The sequence below is a fragment of the Hyperolius riggenbachi genome, chromosome 8 (assembly GCF_040937935.1).
Source record: "Hyperolius riggenbachi isolate aHypRig1 chromosome 8, aHypRig1.pri, whole genome shotgun sequence".
NCBI classification, from domain to species: Eukaryota; Metazoa; Chordata; class Amphibia; order Anura; family Hyperoliidae; genus Hyperolius; species Hyperolius riggenbachi.
Genome location: NC_090653.1, coordinates 253012014 through 253038556, shown reverse-complemented (window position 1 = coordinate 253038556; position 26543 = coordinate 253012014). Strand labels below are relative to the sequence as shown.

At 44.9% G+C, this 26543-nt stretch overlaps 1 protein-coding gene across 1 annotated transcript; it reads left to right on the top strand.

Annotated features, from left to right (window-relative positions):
* The first annotated feature begins 1230 nt into the window (after positions 1–1230).
* PCSK1N (proprotein convertase subtilisin/kexin type 1 inhibitor) lies at positions 1231–24306 on the top strand. The gene is made up of 3 exons (XM_068247970.1): positions 1231–1401; positions 9697–10301; positions 20859–24306. Exons 1-3 carry the CDS (start codon positions 1231–1233, stop codon positions 21145–21147), a joined length of 1065 nt encoding a protein of 354 aa, XP_068104071.1. The 3' UTR covers positions 21148–24306.
* Positions 24307–26543: the final 2237 nt, after the last annotated feature.

Genomic DNA, 26543 nt, shown 5'->3' with positions numbered 1-26543 from the left:
AGCAATAAAACTGTTATTTTCATGTACTCTATACCCCTAAATAAATACTTGGGGAAAAAAACAAAAGTGACAGCATTGAAAAGAGAATGCATAGTTACCCTAGGGACTTAGCTTTTAAAATATGTATGCCATGAGAGTGTATTACTGTTAATCATGAAGATAAGGGCTTTTAATTACTGATAGAGTACAATGAGAAAACAAAAAACACAAACCAGAAACTAATATATTATCGCCATACATTGTACTAGGAACATTATTTAAATGTTGAGATAACCAGGACAAATTAGCAAATACAATGTGTGGGTTTTACCTATGGTAACATTGTTTATTTGAAAACTATAGTGGATGGAAATGGAGAAATAGTGTATTTTTTATTTTTTTTTCTAATTTTTCCCTTTAAAATGCACAGATAATAACATAATTACTAAAAGCAAATATCACCCTCACAAAGCATAATTTGTGGCAAAAAAACAAGATATAGATCATTTACATCTGATGAGTAGCAATAAAGTTATTGGTGAATGAATGGGAGGAGCGCTGAAATGTGAAAATTGCTCTGGTTTTTAAGCAAAAAACCCTGTGGTGCTGAAGTGGTTAATAAATCATCAGGTGGGTCTGTTTGGCTGATATTGTGGTGAAACGCCTGACACAGTGTGAGGTCAGGGCCATGGTCCTGACAGTTTTCTGTCTGTGAATCTCGTTGCATTGTGGGAAATAACTGCTGTTTCCAATTACTAAGCAAGCAGCATCCCTCTCTGTGCATAGAACTGTCAGAAAATGAACATTCCACAGAAATCACCTGGCAGTAGCCAGTAGCCTGTCACCACCTGTGATACATTTCAGAATGAAAATCGGGGTGAGGAAAGATTTTACCATGGGCAAACACTGACTAAATAACCTATAATTGAATATTGTAATAATAGAAAAATAAGGAATTTTATTCATTGTTATTCTGACTACAGGTCCTCTTTAAGTAATCCACATGCGTCATCTCATATAAAAAGGGCACTACTGGCTCAAGCAAGCCACTAGGCCCATCTGTAGCATAAGGAGACGATCACACTAATATCCCTGCACTGCACCCTCCTGTGTACACACAGTGCCTGCAGAGTGCTGATATCAGAGGTCAGGCTGTCTCTGTAGGACACTTTATTAGGATTGGGTGACAGGTAGCAGCATCCTGTGTGGTACCCAGACTCCATCTCCTCCAGGCTGCTGTGACAATGCAGCATGGGGGGAGGTGCTCTGCCTCCCTCCCCCTATTCTCCGGCAGACCTCCGTTCCTTCATCCAGCAGTCGCAGCTTCTCGGATCTGGGCAGCGTCTTCATATCAGGATGGGCCCCTGTATCGTCTTGGTGGCTGTCACTGTCTGTCTGTCTATCCCCGATGCCCTTGGCAAGGTGAGATCCATCTTCTGCCTGTCTGCCTATCTGTGTATCCGAGATCAGCCATCTATCTCTTCCCCTCTGTGTCTGTTTCATCCTCTCGCTCCCTCCGTCCTCGTACTTCTATCTTCACAGCTCTTCAGCCTTTCCTCTCTCTAGTTCTTACTTCTCTTGTTTTTCATTCCCTTTGCCTAATTCTTCAAACTTGTCTGTTTTATTCTGCTTTCTCTCCACCTTCTTTCTCAGCTCTCTCTCCCTAATTCTTCTTCAAGCTTCTCTCTTTCTTTTTTCTTCCCTTCTCCTCATCTCTTTTCCATGTATTCACCTCTTCCTCTCCTTCTCTTTCCCTAATTCTTTATCTTCTATCTTCTCCTTTTGTATCTTCTCTTTCTCTAGTTTTCCAAACCTTCCTCTCTTTCCTTCTCCTACTGCCCCTCTCACTCCCCTTCTCCTACTGCTCCTCTGTCTCACCTTCTCCTACTGCCCCTCGGTCTTCCCTTCTCCTACTGCCCCTCTGTCTCACCTTCTCCTACTGCCCCTCTCACTCCCCTTCTCTTACTGCTCCTCTCACTCCCCTTCTCCTACTGCCCCTCTGTCTTCCCTTCTCCTACTGCTCCTCTCACTCCCCTTCTCCTACTGCCCCTCTGTCTCACCTTCTCCTACTGCCCCTCTGTCTTCCCTTCTCCTACTGCCCCTCTGTCTCCCCTTCTCTTACTGCCCCTCTGTCTCCCCTTCACTTACTGCCCCGCTGTCTTCCCTTCTCCTACTGGCCATCTGCCCCCCCCCCCTTTCTCCTGTTGCTCCCCTGTCTCTTCTCATACTGCCCCCCCCCCCCTGTCTCCCCTTCTACTGCCCCTATGTCTCCCCTTCTTCTACTGCCCCTCTGTCTCCCCTTCTTCTACTGGCCCCCTGTTTCCCCTTCTTCTACTGTCCCTCTGTCTCCCTTTTTCCTACTGCCCCCTGTCTCCCCTTCTCCCACTGCCCCTCTGTCTCCCCTTTTCCTACTGCCCCCTGTCTCCCCTTCTCCTACTGCCCCTCTGTCTCACCTTTTCCTACTGCCCCCTGTCTCCCCTTCTCCTACTGCCCCTCTGTCTCACCTTTTCCTACTGCCCCCTGTCCCCCCTTCTCCCACTGCCCCTCTGTCTCCCCTTCTTCTATTGCCCCCCCCCCCCTGTCTCCACTTCTCCCACTGCCCCCCCCCCCCCCTTCTGGATCCCTTTAAATTATTATTTTTCCTGTTCCTCTCTACTTTTGACTTTTACTTTCTTCCTCTCCATATTTTCTCTCACCTCTCTTCTCTCATTCTCTCCCCAGATCTTGCTTTCCTCCTCACTATCACCCCTTTCCTAGCTACAATAATCCCATTCCATCTTTGTTTTCACGTCTCTCTCCCCAGCTCCTCTGTTTTCTCATTTGCCTATCCCTCTCCCATCTTTATCTTGTCAGTGTTACTTATCCCTGGTCCTCACCAATCAGTCTCTCTTACTCTCTCCTCTCCATCCACTGACTCATTCACGCTTCTCCTCCTGTCAGTCAGTTTCTATCCATCATTCTTCATCCTGTGTAATCTCATTTCACTAAACTGCCTCACAACCTTGTGAAAATCACATCTTTGTTTTACCCTGTAACGCGATAACGTCTCTCTCCATCCCATCCTATTACGTCTTGTGGTTTCAGATTATTAACTCAGCAAGGAGCAGCTTATCCCTGAGCCCATGTTACTCCATGTCTCCATCTTATCCCCCCACCCCACCCAACAATATTGGGAGCACCCTGTTATATCACCTCTATAGTCCCAGCCCCTCCCTGCATCCTGTTGTGTGTATGGAGGACATCATGTTGAGGGATCTCGTACCATGCCTCATTATCCATAATGACATTTCCTCCTTCTGCCGCTGCCATGGTATTAGTCATGGGGACAGATACAGCACTGATTAGTGCCTGCTTGCAGCTAATTGGAGGACACTGGGAGGTACAGCAGTCGCTGGGGAAACAGCGATAAACAGGAGCCTGAAGGATTCTGGGAGAGCACAGAAGATAAGTCATAATGTGACAGGGCTGCTGCGGGGCGTCCTTCCTGATCTTTAGAAAGACAGACGGATAAACCAAGAGAGAGAGGAGAAATCAAGAGACAGGGAAAGCAAAGAGAGAGATGAGAAAGAACACAAGACTGCTTTCCCAGTATACTACAGTGACCAGATTTTTCTGGGTCCAACCTAGTCCGGGTTGGAAGGACTGGGGGGGGGGGGGGGGGGTTGTTCGCCAAAAAATGGACATCGGGGGGGCAGTCACAGAACCGAAAAATGGGCGTGGCCATGACATTATATGGGCGGAGCGTAACCATAACCCCAAAGCAGCCAACTATGACCAACTATGACCATTAAATAATAAATGCAGCAACAGTTACCCCAGACACCAGAAAATAAACGCAATGTTGGCAACATTTCACCAGAAAAGAAGTGCAATGTTGGCAACATTTCACCAGAAAAAAAGGGCAATGTGGTCAACATTTCACCAGAAAACAAACGCAATTTGGGCAACATTTCAGCAGAAAAAAAATGCAATTTGGGTAACATTTCAGCAGACAACAAATGCAATTTGGGCAACATTTCAGCAGACAACAAATGCAATTTGGGCAACATTTCAGCAGACAACAAATGCAATTTGGGCAACATTTCACCAGAAAATAAACACAATGTGGGCAGCATTTCAGCAGAAAACAAACGCAATTTGGGCAACATTTCACCAGAAAAAAACGCAATTTGGGCAACATTTCAGCAGAAAATAACACAGTGGGCAACATTTCAGCAGAAAATAATGCACTGGGCAACATTTTAGCAGAAAATAACGAAGTGGGCAACACTTTAGCAGAAAATAACGCAGTAGGCAACATTTCACCTGCAATAAAAAGGAATTTACTCACCTGACAGAAGTCTCCTCTCCCAGCCGGCCTCTGGCGTGCAGCTCCCCCGGAGATCTTGCTACTGCAATCTCCCGCGCTGAATAGAATAGCAGGGCTACGGGAAAATGGCGCCCGAAGTCATGTACTGGAGACACAAATAGTCTCCAATACAGATCTTCGGACGCCATCTTCCCGTAGCCCTGCTCTGCCTGCCGGAAGACTATGCAGGCATGGAGCGGGGCTGCGGGCTATGAACTGGCGCAGCATCTATTAGACGCCGCGGCCAGTTCATGCAATGGACAGTGGCCAGAGTCCAGAGGCCGGAACGTCCCGTGGCTAAAAGCGGGACGTTTCCCAGGACCTCATGCAGCCTGGGACAGGGGACCCCGAATCTGGGACCTGTCCTGGGTAAAGTGGGACGTATGGTCACCGTACAGTATACGCCTATCCAAAGGGCATCACTAGATGAGAGCAGCTGTTTTAGGGCCCCACCTACAAACCTTCCCTTTCTCCTGTACAGGGGACTATATTTCAGATCAGGTGTTTCTGTGGCTACATTTGTTATGGGTGTGAAGATCATGATGGCTAAATTTGTTTTATGACGCTTGTGAGATGGGCCCCAGGGCCGCGAAGGACACCAAGGGGAGGCAAGGGAAGGGAAGGGGGTGTGAGCATTGAGGGGCACTATCAAAGTTTCTTTGCAGGGCCCCATGAATTGTAGTTACACAACTGCATCTATCTCCATAAACTAGGATTCAACCCTTTTTGTACACCAATCAGCTTTATAACATTAAAATCGCTACAAATAAACTGAATATTATTGATTATCTCATTACAATGGATACTGCCAAGGGGTGGCATATATTATGGAGCAAGAGGAGAGTCGGTTCCTGGAGGGGCATATTCTAATGGTTAGCCAACCAGGTCAGAGTATCTAGTCAAAGGGTGTAGTGGGTTGTTACTAGTACACTGCTTAGCACTTTCCGAAAGTGGTCCAACAGGGCCACTGGTGATTAGGTGAAAGTCATGGGTCCAAGGCTCATCGATGATCGTGAGGAGCAAAACAAGCTTGCCTGGTTGAATCTTAAAGTGTCCCTTAGGCGACGTGACATGATGAGATAAACGTGTGTATGTACAGAACAAAACATATCAATAACCAGGCTGTTCTACTTGTTTTATTTTGCTGCCTGAAAGGGTTAATTTCTAGGCATGTAAGTGACAGCTCCTGTCTTGTTGGTACCTTGTCGGGAATATAGAAAACATAACTATAGTAAACATCAACTTCTGAGGGCAGGGAGAGATACAATACATAAACTATTGACCTTTTTCTAACTCTGGGACACCTAATAGGCTGCCACTCATTAGAGACCGTAAAACATTCAACCTACTTTGTAAATGTTTAAATATAAAGGAAAACCCTGGGATACTTAACCACTTTATCCACCACTATAGTATATCTACGTCCTCTGTGACTTCATCTGAGCCACGAGTCAGTAGATATACGTCTTGTAGCAGAAGCAGTGCTGTGCAGGATTGGGCTTGCTCCTGTGTACATATTCTGGCACTATTTGATGCAGCACTAATTGGTGAACGGGAATATATGTTTCCTGAGCTAATGAGATTGATTTTTACCATTAAAATACTTTTATTTTCTCAGTTCATAGTAAAAATACATTCTGTAGCATTATTTTAGAATCAAATATCTTCACCATAAATTGTGACAGGAACATAATCTAAGTTTTTTGATAAGCTGTAAGAATAACCAAACAAAATTTGTGTTTTTTATCTACAGTAGCACTTTTATTTTTAAACTGGAATTGGTAAAACTGAGAAATAATGTGTTTTTTCTATTTTTTTCCTTGTTTTCCCATTAAAATTCATAGACAACAACCTTTTTCAAGGGAAAAATTGCATACAATGAAAGCGTAGTTTGTCTTGAAAAAAACTATATATATTTCATTTCTGTAACATAAGTAGGGATAAAGTTATTTCTGATTAAATAAGGACATAGCTAAACTGTCAAAACTGCTCTGGTCCATAAGTGGGAAACAAGGTCTGGATGCGAAGTGGTTAAAGGAATACTGTAGGGGGATCGGGGGAAAAAGAGTTGAACTTACTTGGGGCTTCTAATCAGGGCCGGCCCTAGACTTTTTGCCGCCTGAGGCAAAAAAAAAATTTACGCCGCCACCACCCCCCCCGGTGGGGGGCGCTCTGGGGGGCCGCCGAGCTGGAGGGGTAGCTGGCAGGACGGGGGTATTGGGCCTAGCGGCGGGGAGGGGGTCGTACCCCCCCTCCCTCGCCTGGGTCCCCCGAACTGCGCTCCCCTCCAGCCTTACATAGAAGAAGCAGCCGCTATTTGTAAGACGCACGGGCGGGGAGGACTCACCTCTTCCCAGCGTGCGCTCCACTGACATCACTTCCTGCAGCGTTGCAGGAAGTGACGTCAGTGGAGCGCACGCTGGATCGAGGAAGAGGTGAGTCCTCCCCGCCCGTGCCTCTTACAAATAGCGGCTGCTTCTATGTAAGGCTGGAGGGGAGCGGAGGACGGGGGACCCAGGCGAGGGAGGGGGGGGGTCCGACCCCCCCCTCCCCGCCGCTAGGCCCAATACCCCCGTCCTGCCAGCTACCCCTCCAGCTCGTCGGCCGGCTCCCCGCACGGACGGGCGGATGCCGCCCCTGGAAACTTGCCGCCTGAGGCAAAAGTTTCACCCCGCCTCATGAGCGGGCCGGCCCTGCTTCTAATGGTCCCCCGCTGACGTCCTGTGCCCCCGCAGCCAGTCACCGATGCTCTGGTACCCACCAGTGACGTCCGCAGGAGCGAGGATGCAGACACGCAGGCATAGTAAGTTTGCGATTATAAAGTCTGAGATTCCAGAAGTGAACCGGCGGTGACTTCCCCTGCGGACGCGGGATGTCTGCAGGGGATCATTAGAAGCCCCAGGTAAGTTCAACTCTTTTCCCCTGAGCCCCCTACAGTAGTCCTTTAAAAAATACATTTTTAGAGGTAGGAGGATAAATATAATTGTTTATCTCATCAGTCTAATTTCACCTCCACCTCGGGTTCACTTTAAAAAAAAAAGTCAGACTTTGTTAGGTATAAGAGAAACACCTTAAAAAATAAACACAAAGATGATGGGAACCCTGAAGCCCGGATGGTGTAGTATGTTCAAGAGTTCGGGAAAGAGTATCAATCAGAACACTACAGTATTGTACTCACAAAATGTAATTGTGGGAAAGGACAACCATCCAATGAAGGCTTTTGAATAAGAACCGTCTCCACACAGGTACAGGACTTCTCCTGTACGTCAATTGTTCTCTCAGAAAAAAACTTGATGAAGGTCACCTTCTAAGAAGGAGTAGAAACACAACAGAGGATAAGAGCTGCCCAGGAGAGAATAAAATATTTTAAAACTTAAGATTCAAAAATAGAGATGATGACACAATATTAGAAACAGAGAAGAATGTATTTGCACTAGGCAGCTCATTTCATGAGTTCATACGTTCATTAGGCCAAGTTTTAGTGCCAGATATGTATATATGGAGCGCCTCTCATCGTAGAGCTACTGTTTTGTAATGTACCCCCGAACCAAGGACAAAAAGCAATCAATGAAGCCCATGGTGGGCTAGATTATCTTTTCAGAAGTGTCCTTGTGCTGCTTGTTATCTTTGAGGTCGCCCCCCCCCCCCCCATTCTCTGTCCCTGGTGCACGCCTCAGAACTTATGAAAAAAACGAATGTCCATGATACAAAAAAAAGCTTTATTAGAGAATTATATATTAATGCCCATACAAAGGCCTCCTTAGATCCCATGACACCTAAGTGAAGAGGCAGCTTCCGATGTGAGAGGCTTCATAACCACAGACCAGTCCGAATGCCCATCTGACCCCTGTCCACTGCTGAAAGTGTCTAAAAGGTATATGTAAGCATCATGTTTGGTAACTTTCATTCCATCCTTAGGTTTAGTGAAATCAGCTTAGAGTATATGAGGATAGTTTTTTGTTTTTTTAATTTTTAATGCAGTTAGGCCTGATTTACTAAAGCTACCGTGCTGTGTTAGCATAGAAAACAGTGATCGCCTATTTCCAAAGAAATGTTCCCACGCGTTCCAAATCGGATTGTACAGAGAGTGATAATTGAATCAGGTCTTTAGAACATAGACACACACCACAGCTTTCATGTTTAGATTGTGTGCATGCTAAATGGCCACAAGATGGCACTGTGCTTTTTTTGAATGCGCATGTTTGGTGCCATATGCTGCTTTTGTACTCTGTTGTAGTTTCCTACTAGTTTCTACTGAGCAAGATGATCCTGTTGTGTTGCTGATGCATAAGTAAAGCCTTTTTTGCTAGTTACCGCTGACCCAAGTGTTAACTGCATGATCCTCATTAACACCCCAACTGCCTACAGCCCTAGTGTGTGATTTTTTTTTTTAATATATATTAGACTTTAGTTGAAGTTAAAATGTAAGTGTTAGATCTACTAAACTCTATGAAGGCCTCTTTACCATGTTTTTATCACTTTTAGATTGTAAACAGATGCAGTTAGGAGCACGTGTAGTCTATAATTTAATTGTAATGAATCTTGTGTACTGCACACAGTTTAAACTCCACTATTATTTTTAATATGAAACTTTTTTTATGAAAAGGCAATAAAGATGGCACCTGCAGCCTTAATATTTCTCCCATTTATTTTAATTCAAAAAAGCATTAATAACGGTACCCTCCAGCCTTCATACTACCATACTGTTTTAAGGGGAAACGAAAAGGATATCTTCCATATTTCTTTATTTAAAATAAATAAATAAAAAGCAATAAAGATGGTACCCTCCATCCTCCATATTTCTCTCAATTATTTTAATAAAAAGCAATGGAGATGGCACCCTACAAATTTCCTTTGACAAATGCAAAACAAACTATTTTGCTTAAAGTGAACCGAACACCATTTTTAGCACCCAGGCCATATCAATAGCACATTAAATACACATGCCAACAATGTGGCTCATTAATCAAAAAATGTTAAATTTTACCTCTTCTTTTTACATGTAAAAGTTTAGCAGAGGGTTTTATTACCTACTTCCGAGGCCTGCCCAACTTCAGAAGTTTCAGGAAGATAAGGACTGATGTGGGTTATTTTATTGCGCACATTAGCAAAGAGCAAACAAAAGCTTTCATTAGCAGGGTGTGTGTGTGTGGGGGGGGGGGGGGGGGGGAAATAGTACACTTTGCTTCAAAGAGTTTACAGAAGTCACCGATGCTGTCTTCCAGCTCTGGATAAATAATGGGCAGCTAGAAGGAGAGGGAGGAACATGGCAGCTCCAGTAGCGATTAGAAACCAGGAATAAAAAAAAATGTGCTTGGTTCCCTTTAATATAACTGATTATTCAATAACTGCTTTTGTTCCCTATGCAGCCTCTTGGCGCACTGACTCATGACGACTTTGGGGTTCCTCGCAGAGTCAGAAGAAGCCTCCCAGCCAGCATCCCATATGACGCCGACATAATGTCTTATGTGCCATCAGAGGCTCTCCGGAATGAACCTTTATACAGTGAAGTAAACCAGGCCATGCTTGCTAGACTTGCTGCCTACCCTCAAGAGGAGCTTCTTGCCCAGGCCTTGGAGAAGATGGGCTCCAACCGTCGAATGGATCCGGTTCGCAATGGGCCATCTCTTCAGCAGCTAATGGAGGAGAGTCAAAGGAGGGACAAAGAAACGCTGTATCTAGCCAACCTTCTGCACATGTGGAACCAGATCAACCAAGGCAAGGCCTACGCCGACCAGTTGCAAGGCTTTGCAGGTCCTGTACAGTCCGAGGTGGATTATCAGAAACCCTACCCAGATTATGACGAGACTGAAGTGGTGACCAGCCGAACAAGACCACAAGCCTCTCGAAACCAAATGGAGCAAGCTCTGCGTAGCTACTACCGGCAAAGCCGTGGCTATGACGGCCCTGCATATCGTCTGCAGCAAGAAGAGGTCAATGGAGATGGATATCCCATGGATGAGGAGATGTTAAGGTAAGAGTACTGTAAGTTCTCCAGGTGTACCCATGACTGGTATAGACATAGGAACCAGTGCAGGTATTACATACAGGGGCAAGGGTTTACGCAGTACCTACATATGTATTTAGCACGTGTGTATTACCTCAAATCAAGCTTATTTAAAAAACATAAGAAATGTAAATACAAATGCACTACAAACTGGGCTTTGGGTTCACACAGTGGCCGGGGCAAACTTTTATTACATAAAAAGGCCCTCACATGCACCCACCATACCACTACCAACATTTTACTTGAAGAAGTCAGTTTTAGCTCACGAAACATGTTGCTGGTGCTTACAATACATATGTTAAAGAAATGTTGGATTTTTCAATTGCTAGGAGGTCAGTGCTATCATACACTCCCATTTTGAACTTGTTGGGGCACCACCCACATTTCTATTAATAGTCTTATTTGTGATTTCCACATTTAACCCATCATTCACATTTATTGACTTTCATTTCTTCATCAAATATATAAATCACCCCAGTAATTATATAGTCCTCCATTTATCTTAATTAACAGTTAAAATTCTGGAAGGATGAATGAGGGCTTTAAATTGTTGTCTGATTTACTGAAGCCAATGTACTCTGGATAACATGAGAAGACTGGCGTTTTGGAGTGGAGTTGGAATGCCTGTTAATAGGAAGCAAAAGTTGGCAGCCCTCACCTGGGTCATACTAGGACATCCTGGCTTACATAAGTAATGCTGTTTTTAGGCATAGGCAACCTAGGCCATACACTTTAAACAACCCAACAATTTTAGTTCTGAGGTTTGATTATACAGAAGAGAAAATATGGAAACTCTTGTTAGCTTTTTTCTGTTTTGGTTTCCCACGCTCCTGTAATGACGTGGCCCCCTGCCTTCACCACTGAGGGGTTTTTCCTCTTATGGACCAGAGCAGTTTTCACATTTCAACGCTTTACTCTTTCATTCGCCAATAACTTTATCACTACTTATTACAACTAAATTATCTATATCTTGGGGAGTTGCCACCAATTAGGCTTTCTTTGGGTGGTACATTTTGCTAAGAATTATTTTATTCTAAATGCATTTTAACAGGAATAATAAGAAAGAAATGGAAACAAAATCATTATCTCTCGGTTTTCAGCCATTATAGTTTTAAAATAAAATGTGCTACTGTGGATAAAAGCCACACATTTTATTTGCCCAATTGTCCCGGTTATTGCAATGTTTAAATTATGTCCCAAGTACAATGTATGGCACCAATATTTTATTTGGAAATAAAGGTGCATTTTTTTTCAGTTTTGCAACCATCACTATTACTAGCCCTTATTTGCAGAACTAACAGTAATATACCCTCATGACATTATACTGTACATATTAAAAAAAAGTTGAGTCCCTAAGGTAACTATGTATTTTTTATAATATAATTTTTTTTTGTAATAAAAATACAAATGTTTTATTTTGGTAACTATAAGAGAGTGTGGGAGGTAATGGGTCAATTTTAATGGGAGATGTGCAGTATTTAATGTAATGTATTAGGGTATAATTTACTATTTGGCCACTAGATGTACTCCCCCTCCCTTTTTATTCCTAGTGTATAGCGTTTACTGCCGATCAAACTGGCATGTGTTGCCGTAGTAACGGAGCACACTTTGATTGACAGACAGCAGCGTGTAGTCAGGTGAGGCCTAGCTGCATTGTTCTCACCTGTTGGCTGCTACTGTGCGGGCCTCCCCTTTATCCCCCTGTATTCGGTTTTCCGATGGTGTCTGCCTTCCCCCTCTGCCCCCTCGCAGCGCTCCCTGCCCTGTCAGCTGCCCGGAGGGACGTGCAGTTTCCCGAGACCTGGGTAGGGTGTTCTCCATTACTATGGCAATACATTACACTTCTGTGGGGAAGGGGTGGAGCTGTTCACAGGTGTTAAAATTTCATGGGGCACACAGGGGAAATGTGGTAAACTGTCATGGGCACATTCTGCAGGGCTGACTCTCATACCTCCCAACTTTTTGAGATGAGAAAAAGGGGCACTTAAGCCACGCCCCTGCCACACCCCTGGTCACGCCCTCACCAGCCTCTAGTCAAGCATACCATGAAGATTTCATAAGAAACATATGTTGTTTTATAATTCAAACCACACTGGTCCTTTCTATCCTGGTTCATTTTCCTTCATAGTAACATTTTAAAATTAGTAATATATCAATTTAAAGGTTTGGAATAAAGTTTAGAGTCAATCAAACACATTTTTAGCATAGAAATATATATATTTACATAGAAATAGGGACAAAGTACTGAAAGAGGGACAAATGAGGGTGAAACAGGGACAGAGGGACAGGGCTCCCAAAAAGGGACTGTCCCTCCGAAAAAGGGACAGTTGGGAGCTATGGTCACTCTCAGGGGTGCCTCTAGCCATTTTGTCACTCCAGGCGAGAAAACCTGTGGCGCCCCCCCCCCCCACCGTCGTGGCAACCCCCCCAACAACTAACGTCACACAACAGCAGATAACATGGGCAATTCTGAACATGTTCAGATATATAATAATAGCATATGTACCCTACAAATTAAATGCAGATAACATGTTCCCCACGGATCAAATGCAGATATGTCCCCATACATCAAATGCACATAACACATCCCCCACAGAGCAAGACAAGACATAATTTACCACATAAAACTATTTCATATATCATGTCCACCACAGATCAAATGCAGATGACACACGTATGCTTTTTCGCATAACAAGCCTAGAGTGAAAACATCACACTGTGACGATGATCGTCATTGGACTCTAAGCTTCTCTGAGGAAGGACAGTCAATGACATCTCTATTCACTCTGTACAGTGCAGCTAAAATAATTTGGTAGGATATGGTAGGACATTACACTATGACCATGGTAGGAATTAGATTGTGAACTCCTCAGTGACATGACTATGTACTCTGTAAAGTGCTGCAGAAGATGTCAGTGCTATAAAAATTAATAATAATATGGTAGGACATTAGACTATGTCTATGGTAGGATTAGATTGTGAGCTCCTCTGAGAACACTCAGTGATGTGCCCATGTACTCTGTAAAGTGCTGCAGAAGATGTCAGTGCTATATAAATACTTAATAATAATAATAATAATAGTAATATGGTAAGACAATGGACTAGGATTATGGTAAAATTAGATTGTGAGCTCCTCTGAGGACAGTCAGTGATGTGACCATGTACTCTGTAAAGTGCTACAGTCGATGTCACTGCTATATATTATTATGCAGTGCTGTACTGAGTATATTGTCTTGTCACTTAACTGTCCCTTAGAGGGACGCACAATCTAATCCCTACTATAGTCATATGTCTATGTACAGTATAGTGTATGTATCATAGCCTATGGCCAATTTAGGGGAAAGTCAATTAACTTATCTGTATGTTTTTGGGATGTGGGAGAAAACCAGACTGCCCGGAGGAAAGCCATGCAGACAAAGGGAGAACGTACAAACTCTGCGTAGATAGTGCCCTTGCTAGGATCGAACCAGGAACCTAGTGCTGCAAGGCGAGAGAGCTAACCACTACACCCCTGCGCTGCCCCGTAAATAAATACATAGAGTGAAGGGAAGCCTTAGGATCCCCTTGTAGCCTGATGTCCCCTGACAAGACATTGTGGCCGTGCTTGCTTGGCTACTGCATGGCCACGCTCATAACAGAGGACGAGTGCGACACTGATCTGCAGGGGGCCCCGCTCAGCGACGGGGGACATTAGACCACCTCTAGTGACAGCTCATTACACCCTCAGTGACAGTTCATAGCCCCCAGACACAGCTTACCCCTACCCACAGTTTACTGACCCCTGCACTATGAAGGCTAACCATAAGACATTGTGGGGCTGTTTGTTTACAACAGCATTAAAGTGACCCAGAGATCGCAAATGTCAACGTTTTTTTTTACTTACCCGGGATTCCCCCAGCCTCTTAAGAATGTATGCGTCCCTCGCCGTCCTCCCGTTGCCCTCTGTTCAGCAGTAATCAGCCCCGGTAACTGGCTCAGTCGGCTCCAGTCTGAGTCAGCCGGGGTCTTCTGCACATGCGTGGACCTTCTGCGCCTGCGCAGAAGACCCCAGCTGACGTCACTGAGCCGAATACCGGACCCGATTACCGCTAAATGGAGGACAGCGAGGGACGCATCCATGCTTATGGGGCTGGAGGAAGCCCCGGGTAAGTAAAAAAAAGTTGTAATTTGTGATCTCTGGGTCATTTTAAAGCGGACCTGAACTCAGAACGTCCTCTCTGAAAGACAAGCAACAGCATAAGAACCTTTATATTGAACCTGAGATGAGAAGAGTCTCAGGTTCTATACTTACCTGGGGCTTTCTTAAGCCCCGTTAGGGCTGCTCGTCCCTCGCAGTCTCCCTAGGTGACTCCTGTAACCTGCAGTTGTCTCAGAAAACATGGTCGAGTCGCGCTCGATCGCACATGTGCCAGGTGTGCTCCCGTCCCTGTACTTGTACTGCGCAAGCGCAGATAGCTCGCCTAACGGAGTACGACTCGGCCAGAAAATTGTGGGTGGCAGGAATCACCCAGGGATGCGCAGCCCTAATGCTGCTTAAGGAAGGTAAGTATTGTACCAAAAATGCTTCTCGTCTCTCGTACACTTTACACAAAAAACATTTGTTACAGGTGATACAAATCTAAAAATAAATCTGCACAGTTTCTACTTCCTGAGTCATGGAAGCAGAAACAAATTGTTGACATTCTGTGCTTTCAAAAGAGCTTATCTGCGACCGCCATGGCAGTCAGGTGCAATTAGAAACAAAGAAGGGGGAATTAAACAGGACATATGACTATGGTAGGGATTAGATTGTGAGCCCCTCTGAGGGATAGTTAGTGACAAGACCATATACTCTGTACAGAGCTGCTGCGGAAGATTATGTCTGCACTATATGAATGCTAAATCATTATAATAAAATATATATATATATATATATATATATATATATATATATATATATATAATACAGGATGCATTTCTCTGTTTTTTCCTTCTGACCTGTGCAAGAGTTCAGGTCCACTTTTTTTAATACATTTTTGCCTAGGATGCAGAGGCCGGCGGGCTTACCTTAGGCTGCCTGCACTCAAGTTGCAGCCACTTGTTTGGGGGGCCGGCGGAGAGGGGGGAATGCACGCACACACCTGCAGGGCCAAGAGGGGGCACAGTTAGTGCCTCGGTCGGTCGTCTCTTCTAAAGGCATCTGGCGCCGGCTAGTCACGCTGCCTTCAGGCGGGGGAGCGGAGTTAGAGGCGGCGCCGCAGGCAGAAAACAAACGGTGGAGAGGGGCGGGCCAGGCGATGAGGTCGAGGAGGAGGAGGTGGCGTGGGTGGGAGCTTGTGACAGGAAATGCAGTGAACCAAACTGCTTTCCATGTCTATTGGCTGGGCGAGGGGGGCGGGCATAGAGGCGGCAGCACGTGGTGTAAACAAACCATGATCCTGGATATGACAGGACAGGAGGAGGCAGCGCAGCTGATAGAAGTAGCGGTGGTTAGCCGCAGTCTCCCCACATGGCAGCGCCTACCCCCTTTGATGCCGCTCCAAGCCGCTGCCTGTACCGCCTGTCGGTAAAGGCGCCCCTGGTCACTCTTACTCTTGTCCTGAAGGAGGGATATCCTGTGTTCCTATAGCCCAGTGTTTCTCAAACCTGTCCTCGTGACTCCCCAACAGTGCATATTTTGCAGGCAATTTCACCTATGCACAGGTGGGGTAATTAGTGTCTCAGCTAGGTGGATTCCATGTAGCTGAGACACTAATTACCCCACCTGTGCATAGCTGAGGTTGCCTGCAAAACATGCACCGTTGCAGAGTCACAAGGACAGTGCTATAGTCAACAATGCAGACCAGTGAGAAAGCTTTGTATATGCTGGGCTGGACAGGTAGGGTGTAAGAGAGGCTCTCAGCTACACATGCTGCTCCGTCTCTGGCAGGGGGTGATGGATACTACCCACATGACTGTAAACAGCAGCTGGCTGGCACAAGTTGGTACAACCTGTGCTTATCCTTCTGGTATTTATTTTTATTTTGATTATTGAAACTCTCCAGTAGAGATCCCCCGGACAGCTCCCTGGCCAACGGTTCCTGGCGAACTTCGGTGGTACGCGTTCACCAGCGAACATGATTTTTCCCGGAAGTTCGGTTCGCCCCCATAGTGCATCATGAGGGTCAACTTTGACCCTCTACATCACAGTCAGATTGTAGCCTATCAGGCTACACTACCTCCTGGAGCCCCCCCCCCCCCCCCCCTTATAAAGACAAGACAAGACAAATAACATTTATTTTGCGCGTTTCTCCTTGCGGACTCAAAGCGCCAGAGCTGCAGCCACTAGGACTCATTCTATAGGCAGTAGCAATGTTAGGGAGACTTGCCTAAGGGCTCCTACTGAATAGGTGCTGGCTTACTGAACAGGCAGAGTCGAGATTCGAACCCTGGTCTCCTGCGTCAGAGGCAGAGCCCTTAACCAGTACACCATGCAGCCATCAAAGGCAGGCAGCGTCAGGCTTTGGACTCACCAGTGTGCCTGCATTAATTAGAGAAGGGAAAGCTGCTGCAGACTCTCATAGGGAAAGCTTAGTTAGGCTCTTGTAGGCTTGTTAGCTTGCTCCTGGCTGATTGTTATTGCTAAAAAAGCACCCCTCAACAGCTCTTTTGAGAGCTAATCTATTTCTTGTGATCTATTTGTGTGTGTGTGTGTGTGTGTGTGTGTGTGTGTGTGTGTGTGTGTGTGTGTGTGTGTGTGTGTGTGTGTGTGTGTCCCACAGACACTTGTGTTGCATAGACAGCCTTGGTAATTCCTACTGTGTGTGCCACTGCCAGGCCCAGCACTTTCAATGACTACCTGTGTGTGTGAGACAAGTGCACATTGTAATACCCATCACTGCATATACCTACCAGTTGTTCACTGTGCACCCACCTACCTACGTGAGCGCACGCAGTGTCACTGTGTCTGTCCGGTACCTGTCTGTGTGTGACAGGTGCACATTGTAATACCCATCACTGCATATACCTATTGTGTTCAGTGCACCCACCTACCTACGTGAGTGCACGCAGTGTGATATACCACTCCGTGCATACCTGTTAACTGCACCTGTGTAACTGCACATTGTATTAGTCAAGTCAGTGCATACCTTTCACTTCATCCCCCCAATATGGACAAAACAAAAGGCAGAGGAAGGCCACCTGGCAGGTCTGTTCGAGGTTGCGCTGTCGTGATTTCGTGCGGCCCTCGACCAAAGTACAGTGTTCAGAAGAAGGCACGTACCATCAACCCCCAATATTGTCAGGACGTAGTTGACTATTTAACACAGAACACCTCATCTTTCTCAGCTTCCGCACGGAAGCGTGACATATCTTCCTCTTCCTGCTCTGATTCTGGCCCCCCACTTAACACTCAGTCGGCCGCCACCACCAAAGTGCCATCACCCCAGGGCTCAGCGGTGTGTGTGTCCGCCTCAGATGAGAGCAATGCCATCTGCACTCTCTGCCACCGAAAATTGAGCCGTGGAAAGACCAAGACCCGCGTAGGGACAACTACCTTACGAAGACACATGATTACAAAGCACAAACTGCAAAAAGATGACCACCTGAGGAAAAGCAGCACACAAACGCAAAGCCACACACCGCAGTGGAAGATAAGATTTTTTCTCAAAAAAGGCGATACCAAAACTGTACAGTGACGTTGAAAGGCAAGTGGTGACATCTCTGGCACACACAGCGTTGGGTCAAGGGTCCATATGACCACGGATGCCTGGTCTGCAAAGCACGCTCAGGCCTGCACGAAGACTAAGGCCTCGATTCATCATTGTCTTTGAGATAACTTTTTCCAGTTTGTTAAATTACCGAATTCGAAGTTTATGGATTTCTAGTTGTATTCATCAAGGTTTTTCCACATTCGGTTTGAATTCGATAAAATATTGATAACAATTCGGTAACCATTCGGTAACGTGTCGATATTTCCATTTTACAGCCGTAATTTAACACAAGGCCATAAGATTCCCATGGAATTGTGGGTAAAAGGCAGTCCTTTGAACACTATGTAGCAACATTCTGAATAGGGCTTAACACCTACACCAGGATTCTGGAAGTGGCTTGGGACAATCCCACAATTTCGCCAGCTGCGGCTTGATAGGAGCCTTTTCTGAAAAAATATAGTGCAGCTAGCTAGCAAATTAGTTATTCCCTGGCACTGCCTGTGTTCTCTTACAAGATGACTCAAGAGAAATGCAGATGTCCTTATAGCAAATAAATCTATTCTCTTTCAAATTGATATGGTTCTAGACCTTATTCTTGTCCTTCTGCACCTTTGAATCACTTTCAGCTGATACATAACCACTTCAAATGACTCCATCTTCTCTGTCAGCAATGATCTGGCAGGAATAACGACAGAGCAGTGAAGGAGAAAACTAATCCTAAATGTAACGCTAAACTACACCAACTTTCATTTTCATGAATTGCACTTTCTTCCGTTTTAACGCATCACTAACGAATGATTACCGAATTATTACCGAATGCTCGCTAACAGCTGTAGATAAATTTGATGAATCCTGAAATCAACTTAACGAATTTGGTATTTTACCGAACTGTCGTTAACCAATTTGATAAGTCTTGATGAATCGAGGCCTAAGTCAGTCCCCACACACAGCATCTCTGCCCGCAGGCCGGTTGACTGCCTTCTCCGCCACCACCAACAGGGTCCAGGACTCCAGGTGGATTCCTGATTTTTTAAGGCAGCTGCTAGCTGCGGCCGCTATAGTAATTTTTCTGGTGCGTGTACATGCCTGCCTAATTTTTCTGGCTGCACTGCAGCTGCAACAACAAAACAAAAGGCATGTACATGTGTCAATTCCCCTTCGTGATCATTACCTTGCCGCAGTGAATGGGCTTGCGTATCACAATGAAGCAATGACCGGCGGCTATATAAGTGTGTCGGGGGGGGGGGGGGGCACACCCACGATAATAAGGTCATTGCTTCATTGTGGACAGACCAAATTTGATCAGCTGGACAGTCACTGTTCTGTCATTCACCTACTTCAGCTACCATATGGGCTTGAAAACCGCCACGCCCTGCACTCTCGCCATGGTGCGCACCAGTCCAGCACGCCCGTCACTATGCAAACAGCTGTTTGCGGTGTGTTACACAGTGAGTTTGGTCTGTCAGTGTGAAGCAGTACTTTAATTACACTCCCTGATTGAGGTATAGACATGCAAGATGTTTTAAAGCATTTTAAGCCTGCAATTTAGCATTCAATGTGATTTCTGCCCTTAAAACGCTGCTTTGCGTCAAATCCAGATTTTTCCCCGGGGCTTTTGGTGTCTATCCCACTCCGCCATGCCCCCCTCCAGGTGTTATGCCCCTTGAAACATCATTTCCATCACTTTTCTGGCCAGCATAAGTGTTTCTAGTTTTCAAAGTTCGCCTCCCCATTGAAGTCTAATGCGGTTCACGAAAGTTCGCGTGAACCGAACTTTCGCGGTAGGTTCGCGGACCCGGTTTGCGAACCAAAAATTGGAGGTTCGGGATATCTCTACTCTCCAGTTTTTTTTTCAGTTTTTTAAGGTAAAAGAGTGTGTGCGTGTGCATGTCACTCTGGGACGGGATAAAGTAGCAAACCATGGCCCATATAGAGTTTTATTTTTCTCCTGAGTTTTCTCCAAGGTGATATTTCCAAACTTGTCAATAAAATGTCTTTTAAATCACTGGCAAGAAAGAAAATACTCATAATGGTTTTGATCGTAGTTTTTCACCTACTTGTTGGTACTTTTTAAAGGAGTTATCCGGGATAAATAAAGTAAATAAACGCTACTTACCGGGGGCTTCCTCCAGCCCCAAGCTCCCAGGACGTCCCTCGCCGCAGCTCTCCCCGCAGCCGTTCGCCGGAGCTCTGACCCGGTCCCCGGTAATGACGTCAGAGCGACCTGGAGGTCGCTCTGTACTGGGCCTGCGCGAGCGGCGCTGTCAATCACCGCCACGTGGACCGGCATGTACTGTGCAGACACAGTAGTTCAGGCGCAGTACAGAGCGACCTCCAGGTCGCTCTGACCTCATCGCCGGGGACCGGGTCGAAGCTCCGGTGAACGGCTGCGGGGAGAGCTGCGGCGAGGGACGTCCTGGGAGCTTGGGGCTGGAGGAAGCTCCTGGTAAGTAGCGTTTATTTACTTTATTTATCCCGGATAACTCCTTTAAACTGCAAAGTGCTGAAAAATAATTCTAAATAGAAGATGAAAAATTATCTCCTAGTAGAAAAAGTGAATTACATATGGCCCCACATGTCAGTATATCGTCAATTAGACAGACTGATATGTAAAACCCTCTAACCCGGATCAGAATAATGTTTACAAATATGAACACCATCACAGCTCATCATGTTTCACCGCATATAAAAAGGGGATTCGTCAGGGGTACACATAAAAAGGTGCAAAAATGCTTTCAGTGCTTTTGAATAATGATGCACTTTATTTTTTAGCACTTAATTGTTTAGTTCTTTTTTTTGTCTTCTTAAATCTTGATAGTACAATTTGTAATCATTTTCTTTCATGCCTTCTCAGGTACCTGGTCACCCGCGTTCTGTCAGCAATGAATGAAGCAGAAATACCCCCTCGCCTGCCGCCCAATCCCCCCCGCCGCATGCGGCGCTCCCTGGAGGACGACCACAGCGAGGACACCCCCGCCAACCTCCTGCGGGTGAAACGTCTTGACACCGACAACCCTGACTACCCCACCAACGGAATGCCACACAGGAAGCGTGGGGAGGGGGATGCGGAAAGCCAGAGGGGATCCCAACATTTCACCGACCAGAGGGTTGCGGAGCAGTTGCTGAAATACTTTCCTGAATGATTGTACATATTAGATGATACATACTGTCCTTCTCCACCACACCTCTCTGTACATAGCTACAACACCAACCCATCCACTGTCTGTTACCCTCCAACAACATGCACCATTTCCATCCTTTAAAATCCAACATAGGTTGTTGCTAAGGAAGTTAAAGTCCCAGCAGACTTAAAGGACACCCGAGGTGAAAATAAACTAATGAAATAAACAATTGTATCTATCTTCCTTCTCCTAAAAAGAACTTTTTAAGATATTCCACAGTTTTATTGTATGTTTAAAGCTACTTTTATGTTTTAACTGTTTTATTGTTTTTGCTCAATGACACATTCATTGAAGTATGCCAGAGCTAAAATCTATGAACTATTTACCCTTTTTATCTCTTGCCTGCTCTCAGAAGCCATTTTCTGCTAGAAAAGTGTTTTATAGTTGTAATTTCTTATCAGTGAGGGTCACACTGTAGTCACTTCCTGTCTGAGTCAGGACTGAGTCAGCCACTTACATACCTGATATTTAACTCTTTCAGGCAGAGTAAGAAAAAAAGTAACACAGCATAGTTATTATTGTGCTAGGCACCGTACATACCCATGTCTATCTCATCATGTCACATGTCACCTCGGGTATCCTTTAAGCTTCTCGCTGAAATTTCTACTTCATTATCAACTTAAATGGAATGTATAGTGATTTACCTCTTTTATTTAATTTATTAAAACTCACGTATGGAACGTGGCAATCATGCCTCTGGTTTGTGCATCCCTGCACTAGTTTAGGCCTCCTACGCACTACGATATGCGCCAGCAGGCTAAGACCATGTGCCAGGTTTGTGTTCGCTCATTCACACTATGGGCCTCATTCAATGAACCGTTTCTCCTGAGTTTTCATGCTAGGAGATCATTTTTCATTGTCTCTTTAAAATAACTTTTCAGCACTTTGGAATTAGAAATAAAGTATCAAAAAGGTGGTTGAAAAGTACTATCAAAATGATGTTTAAGCATTTTCTTGCTTGCTGGTGGCTTAAAAGGCATTTTCTGGACAAGGTGTGAAAATATCAGGCGAAAAATGCAGGCGGAAAAGTCAATTAAATAGGGGCGCATGCCTCGAGCGGTGCTGTCAGTTATGATGGACAGCGCATAGGTGGTAACTGTTAGCGCGGCTTTTCACGCGTTTTTAGCACGTTTTCGCTGGAAAACCAGTTATTGGACGAAAAAATTCATGGACGCGACCGTTAACGCGCGAAAAATTTGCATGAACGTAAACTTTTGTGCGATAACAATTATCAAGCAAAATTTCCCGCGAAGCACTTTTCACAGGGTGCTAACAGCAGCGTTTTGTGAAGCAAGCCCCTAGTGTGCGATCTGCACGGTAATATTTAATTAAAAAGGTTTTTTTTAATCATAAGCCATCAATTCAACAGAACTGGTTTTTGTAATATCAGAGGCTTGATGCAAGAAAACTAAACCAACAAAAGGGGCTATAAACCCCCCCCCCCCCCCCCCCCCACACACACACACACAAATGTTAATTTGTAATATTTCCAATGTATAGATCACTATACATTCCTGTGAAGGTTTGCTGATTGGGCACAGGCTGCACGTGACAGAAAAATCTCAAGTCCAAAAGGAGAACTGGCAGGCCAACCAGTGCAACTGGAGCAGAACTGGCACAGTTGCCGAGAGCAACTAATTATTGTTTCTCTTAACAAATTAAGCCTGATTGGTTGCTCAGGGCAGCTATCTCTACACTTTTGGTCTTCTGACTGGTTACTTAGAAACAGGCGCCCTTTCAGCGTTTTAATATATTAGGCCCTTGTCATCCTTTGTGGCATACAACACCTATCATTTCATTACATCTGCAAGTCCCTCATATCTAGTTCATTCTCAATGTGCAACTCCATTCAAATTGGATTTTTATATAACGGGGAAAGGGGGGCGGGCCCTTAGCCCTAAACATTTTGGTAGGGAGATTACCCTGGTTCAGGCAATGTCCAGCTGCAGGGGATTGTACTGATGCATAGGAAGCCGCTCAGCTTCTCCTATGCCTCAGGTTACTGCTGGACTAGTGTGAAGATAGTGGGAGGCGCCAATCTCCCTATCGGCTCTTTGAGAGAAGAGGACTACCAATAGCTAAAACAGGCCTCGCCACGCCCTCCTAGCAAATATGGAGAACACCCGTTTGGAGTTGCAATATATAATCCACACACAGCTACAGATTGTAGAGCACCAGCTTTATTTACAGGGCTTGGCCTTACTGCTAACTTATATCCGAAAATAAGAATGTACAAACACCAGGATTAGCTCCCATGCACCTCACCATCATTTTTGCAGTTGACCAGATTTCAAAAACACACAACGTTCAGTTCCAAGGCTAATGTCCCACAATGCACCTTTTCCGGAGAAAACCAGCAAGATTATTTCACTGCATGAGGCCTTCACGTATTACAGTGAACCCCTATAAAAATATGCCTAGACAAATGTTCAAAATTTCAAACATAAAAAAGTTATAATAAAGTTTTTGCTAAGCATAATATATTTTTGGCGGTCTGCCAATTTTAGATCTATATTTGAAATATTTTTACCTTTGAATGTAATTAGAGGAAGTTTGCCTCTGCATCTGAGTTTCTCAGAGTTCTTGATAACAATTACCGGTATATTGGTTCCCCTTACAACTTTTACCTCTTGAAAACTCTTGATCCTTTTTTTTTTCTTAAATATAATCTTTATTTTTAGCAGGAACAGACCAACAAATCAGCTTCAGCAACCATTTTTGTTCAGAAATATTGGTTTGGAAGCGAGACAAGGACTTTTTGTGGCAAGCATCAAAAACCACAATTTTCTACACCTGAGACCCTGGGTTACAGACAGGGAATGATTGTATCTAACTTACCTAAAGAAAAGAGTTGCTTTATACTTTCATTTTATGATCTGAACTGAGAAGTACTCACAAAGTTTTCACAAAAAGAAAAAAAACATTCCAGTAGATCAAAATCTCAGGGGAACTATTAAGTTGTTGTCATGTACACTGGGGACTTCAGTTGCCATGACATTCTTCCTCTGACAACATACAGATTATTATTATTATTTATTGTATTTATAAAGTGCCAACATATTACGCAGCTCTGATCCAGATGATCTCTGTCCAGATGATAGAGATTTCAACCAAAAACAACCATGAAAACAAAAAACAAACAAACAAAAAACAAATAAAGAAAACATGCACAACACTATCATTACCTACTACAAATAACATTTGTACATACATTAAACTAAGTAATTTTGCAATTTAGGTTAATGTTGAATTTAAAGAGAAACTGTGAACAAGAATTGAACTTCATCCCAATCAGTAGCTGATACCCCTTTTCCATGAGAAATCTATTCAGGGGGCTCTGTATGGCTGATATTGTGGTGAAACCCCTCCCACAGTGTGATGTCAGGACAGCTGCTTCCAACTGCCAAAAAAGCAAGCAGCATCTCCTTCCACTGACATCATCTGCCAGCAGTAAAAATGTTGCCATGTGATACATGTCAGAAAGTAAATCAGGGAGAGGAAAGATTTTACAATGGGCTGAATAAATCATTTATACATAATTATTGTAAAAATGAAGCACTTTTTAATTACATTATTTTCACTGGAGTTCCTCTTTAAAATCAGGGCGCCCTTGTGTTGAATATTCTGATTAGCACTCCTGTGCAGAGCCGCAGTATATGGAATTGTACAAAGAAGAAAACATTGATCTCTGAGGAAACACCTGTATCTACTCATTTAGATTGTAATTGATTACTGAAATCCAACCCACACCATTGCACCCAGGCCTTCCAGATAGAGGAACAGAGGTATTTTTTTGGGGAGGGGGAGGGGCTTTGGACCGACCAGATGATGTAGCAATCACCCATAGCAAGTCCCAGGGACTAATATTACTGTTTAGAGAGACCCACTGACCACCCATAGCATAGCAGCAAATCTGTGAAATCACAAAACAGACTCACTGCCCCAAGTGCAGACAAGAATGACAAACACAAACATATCTACATAATATATACTCACGTCTCTGTCATTTTATGTCATGTTCCCTACAGACCCATGTCCGTGAGTTACAATTTTTGTATGTGCTTTATTTTTTTAACTTTGCTTCTTGCCTGGATGTGCACTTTGAACTGCAAAGAAATGTAATTTATTGTATATTGCTCTGCAAAAACAAAAAGTGATATAAAGTTGTGCATCAATGGACGGACAGCGTTCCCATGCGTGTTCTTTAGCGTGTTTCTTTGGTTATTCTCTGTATGCACATCTTCCTCACCTGTCCAGATCTATGGTTCTAGACCTACGTACCGGTGCCAGACCTCCTGCAATCCACAGTAATATAACAAACAAAGCATACACCGTGTTTCGGGCGTTGCGCTTCCTCCGGTGAGGAAGGGCAACACCCGAAACATGTTGTGTGTTTCTGTATGCTGACAGTACAGTCTTTACTGAGCCATTAGTGTTTCTTTAGTTGTAGTATCACTCACCTCCCCAGGATCCATCTGCAGCAACTTGTCTTCCCCGTGTCCTCCGTGGCCCCATCGCTATGCCCAGGGCCGGATTTAAGACAAGGCCTCATAGGCCATGGCCTAGGGCACCACAGGATCAAGGGCAGGTGGGCAGCAGGATATAATAGGGGGGAGGGAAATATCCCCTGGCTACCTATCCTGGAGGGAGGGGGTAATTAGGCTAAGCATAGAGACAAAGCGCCCCCCAGAGGACAAGAGGAAGTCTTGCAGAATGTGGCCGGATCCCAGGGGAGGTGAGTAATGTACAGGCTCTGCTGTGCTCTCTGCAAGGGAATTCGGGGCCTCTGGTGTCCTATACTGAACAGAAGGAAGGGGGCTTTTCTTGGCTACCTATACTGAGGGAAGGGGGGAGCACTCTCTGGCTACCTGCACTGGGGGGAAGGGGGGAGGCTCTAGACTGGGGACACTGCCTGGCTACCAATAAAAGGGGGGAGGCACTGTCTGCCTACTAGGCATAGTTGGAAATGCCGATTTCTGCCAATGCAGATTACCACAAATTTCTGATTGACCAAATACTTTAGAGTTGGCTCTGCATTCTCTAATTGGTCCGGTGCTTCCGAGTTCTGTGATGTGGGCTAAAATTACCGAGGTGTGGTGTTGCAGTATTTTTGCAGAAATCCGATTTCTGAGATCCAATCAGAGATGCCGATTTCTGGGCAAATGCTGGGAAGGGACTCTCTGGCTGCCTATACTGGGAGAGGGACTCTCTGGCTGCCTATATTGGGAGAGGGACTCTCTGGCTGTCTATACTGGGAGAGGGACTCTCTGGCAACCTATACTGGGAGAGGGACTCTCTGGCTGCCTGTACTGGGAGAGGGACTCTCTGGCTGCCTATACTGGGAAGGGACTCTCAGG

Bases quoted from the DNA above. Each gene is read 5' to 3' on its own strand.
- PCSK1N (XM_068247970.1), top strand. From the start codon at position 1,231: ATGGGGGGAGGTGCTCTGCCTCCCTCCCCCTATTCTCCGGCAGACCTC. The intron at 1,402-9,696 runs GTGAGATCCATC...TTCCCTATGCAG, and splicing joins TCCCCGATGCCCTTGGCAAG to CCTCTTGGCGCACTGACTCA. The intron at 10,302-20,858 runs GTAAGAGTACTG...ATGCCTTCTCAG, and splicing joins ATGGATGAGGAGATGTTAAG to GTACCTGGTCACCCGCGTTC.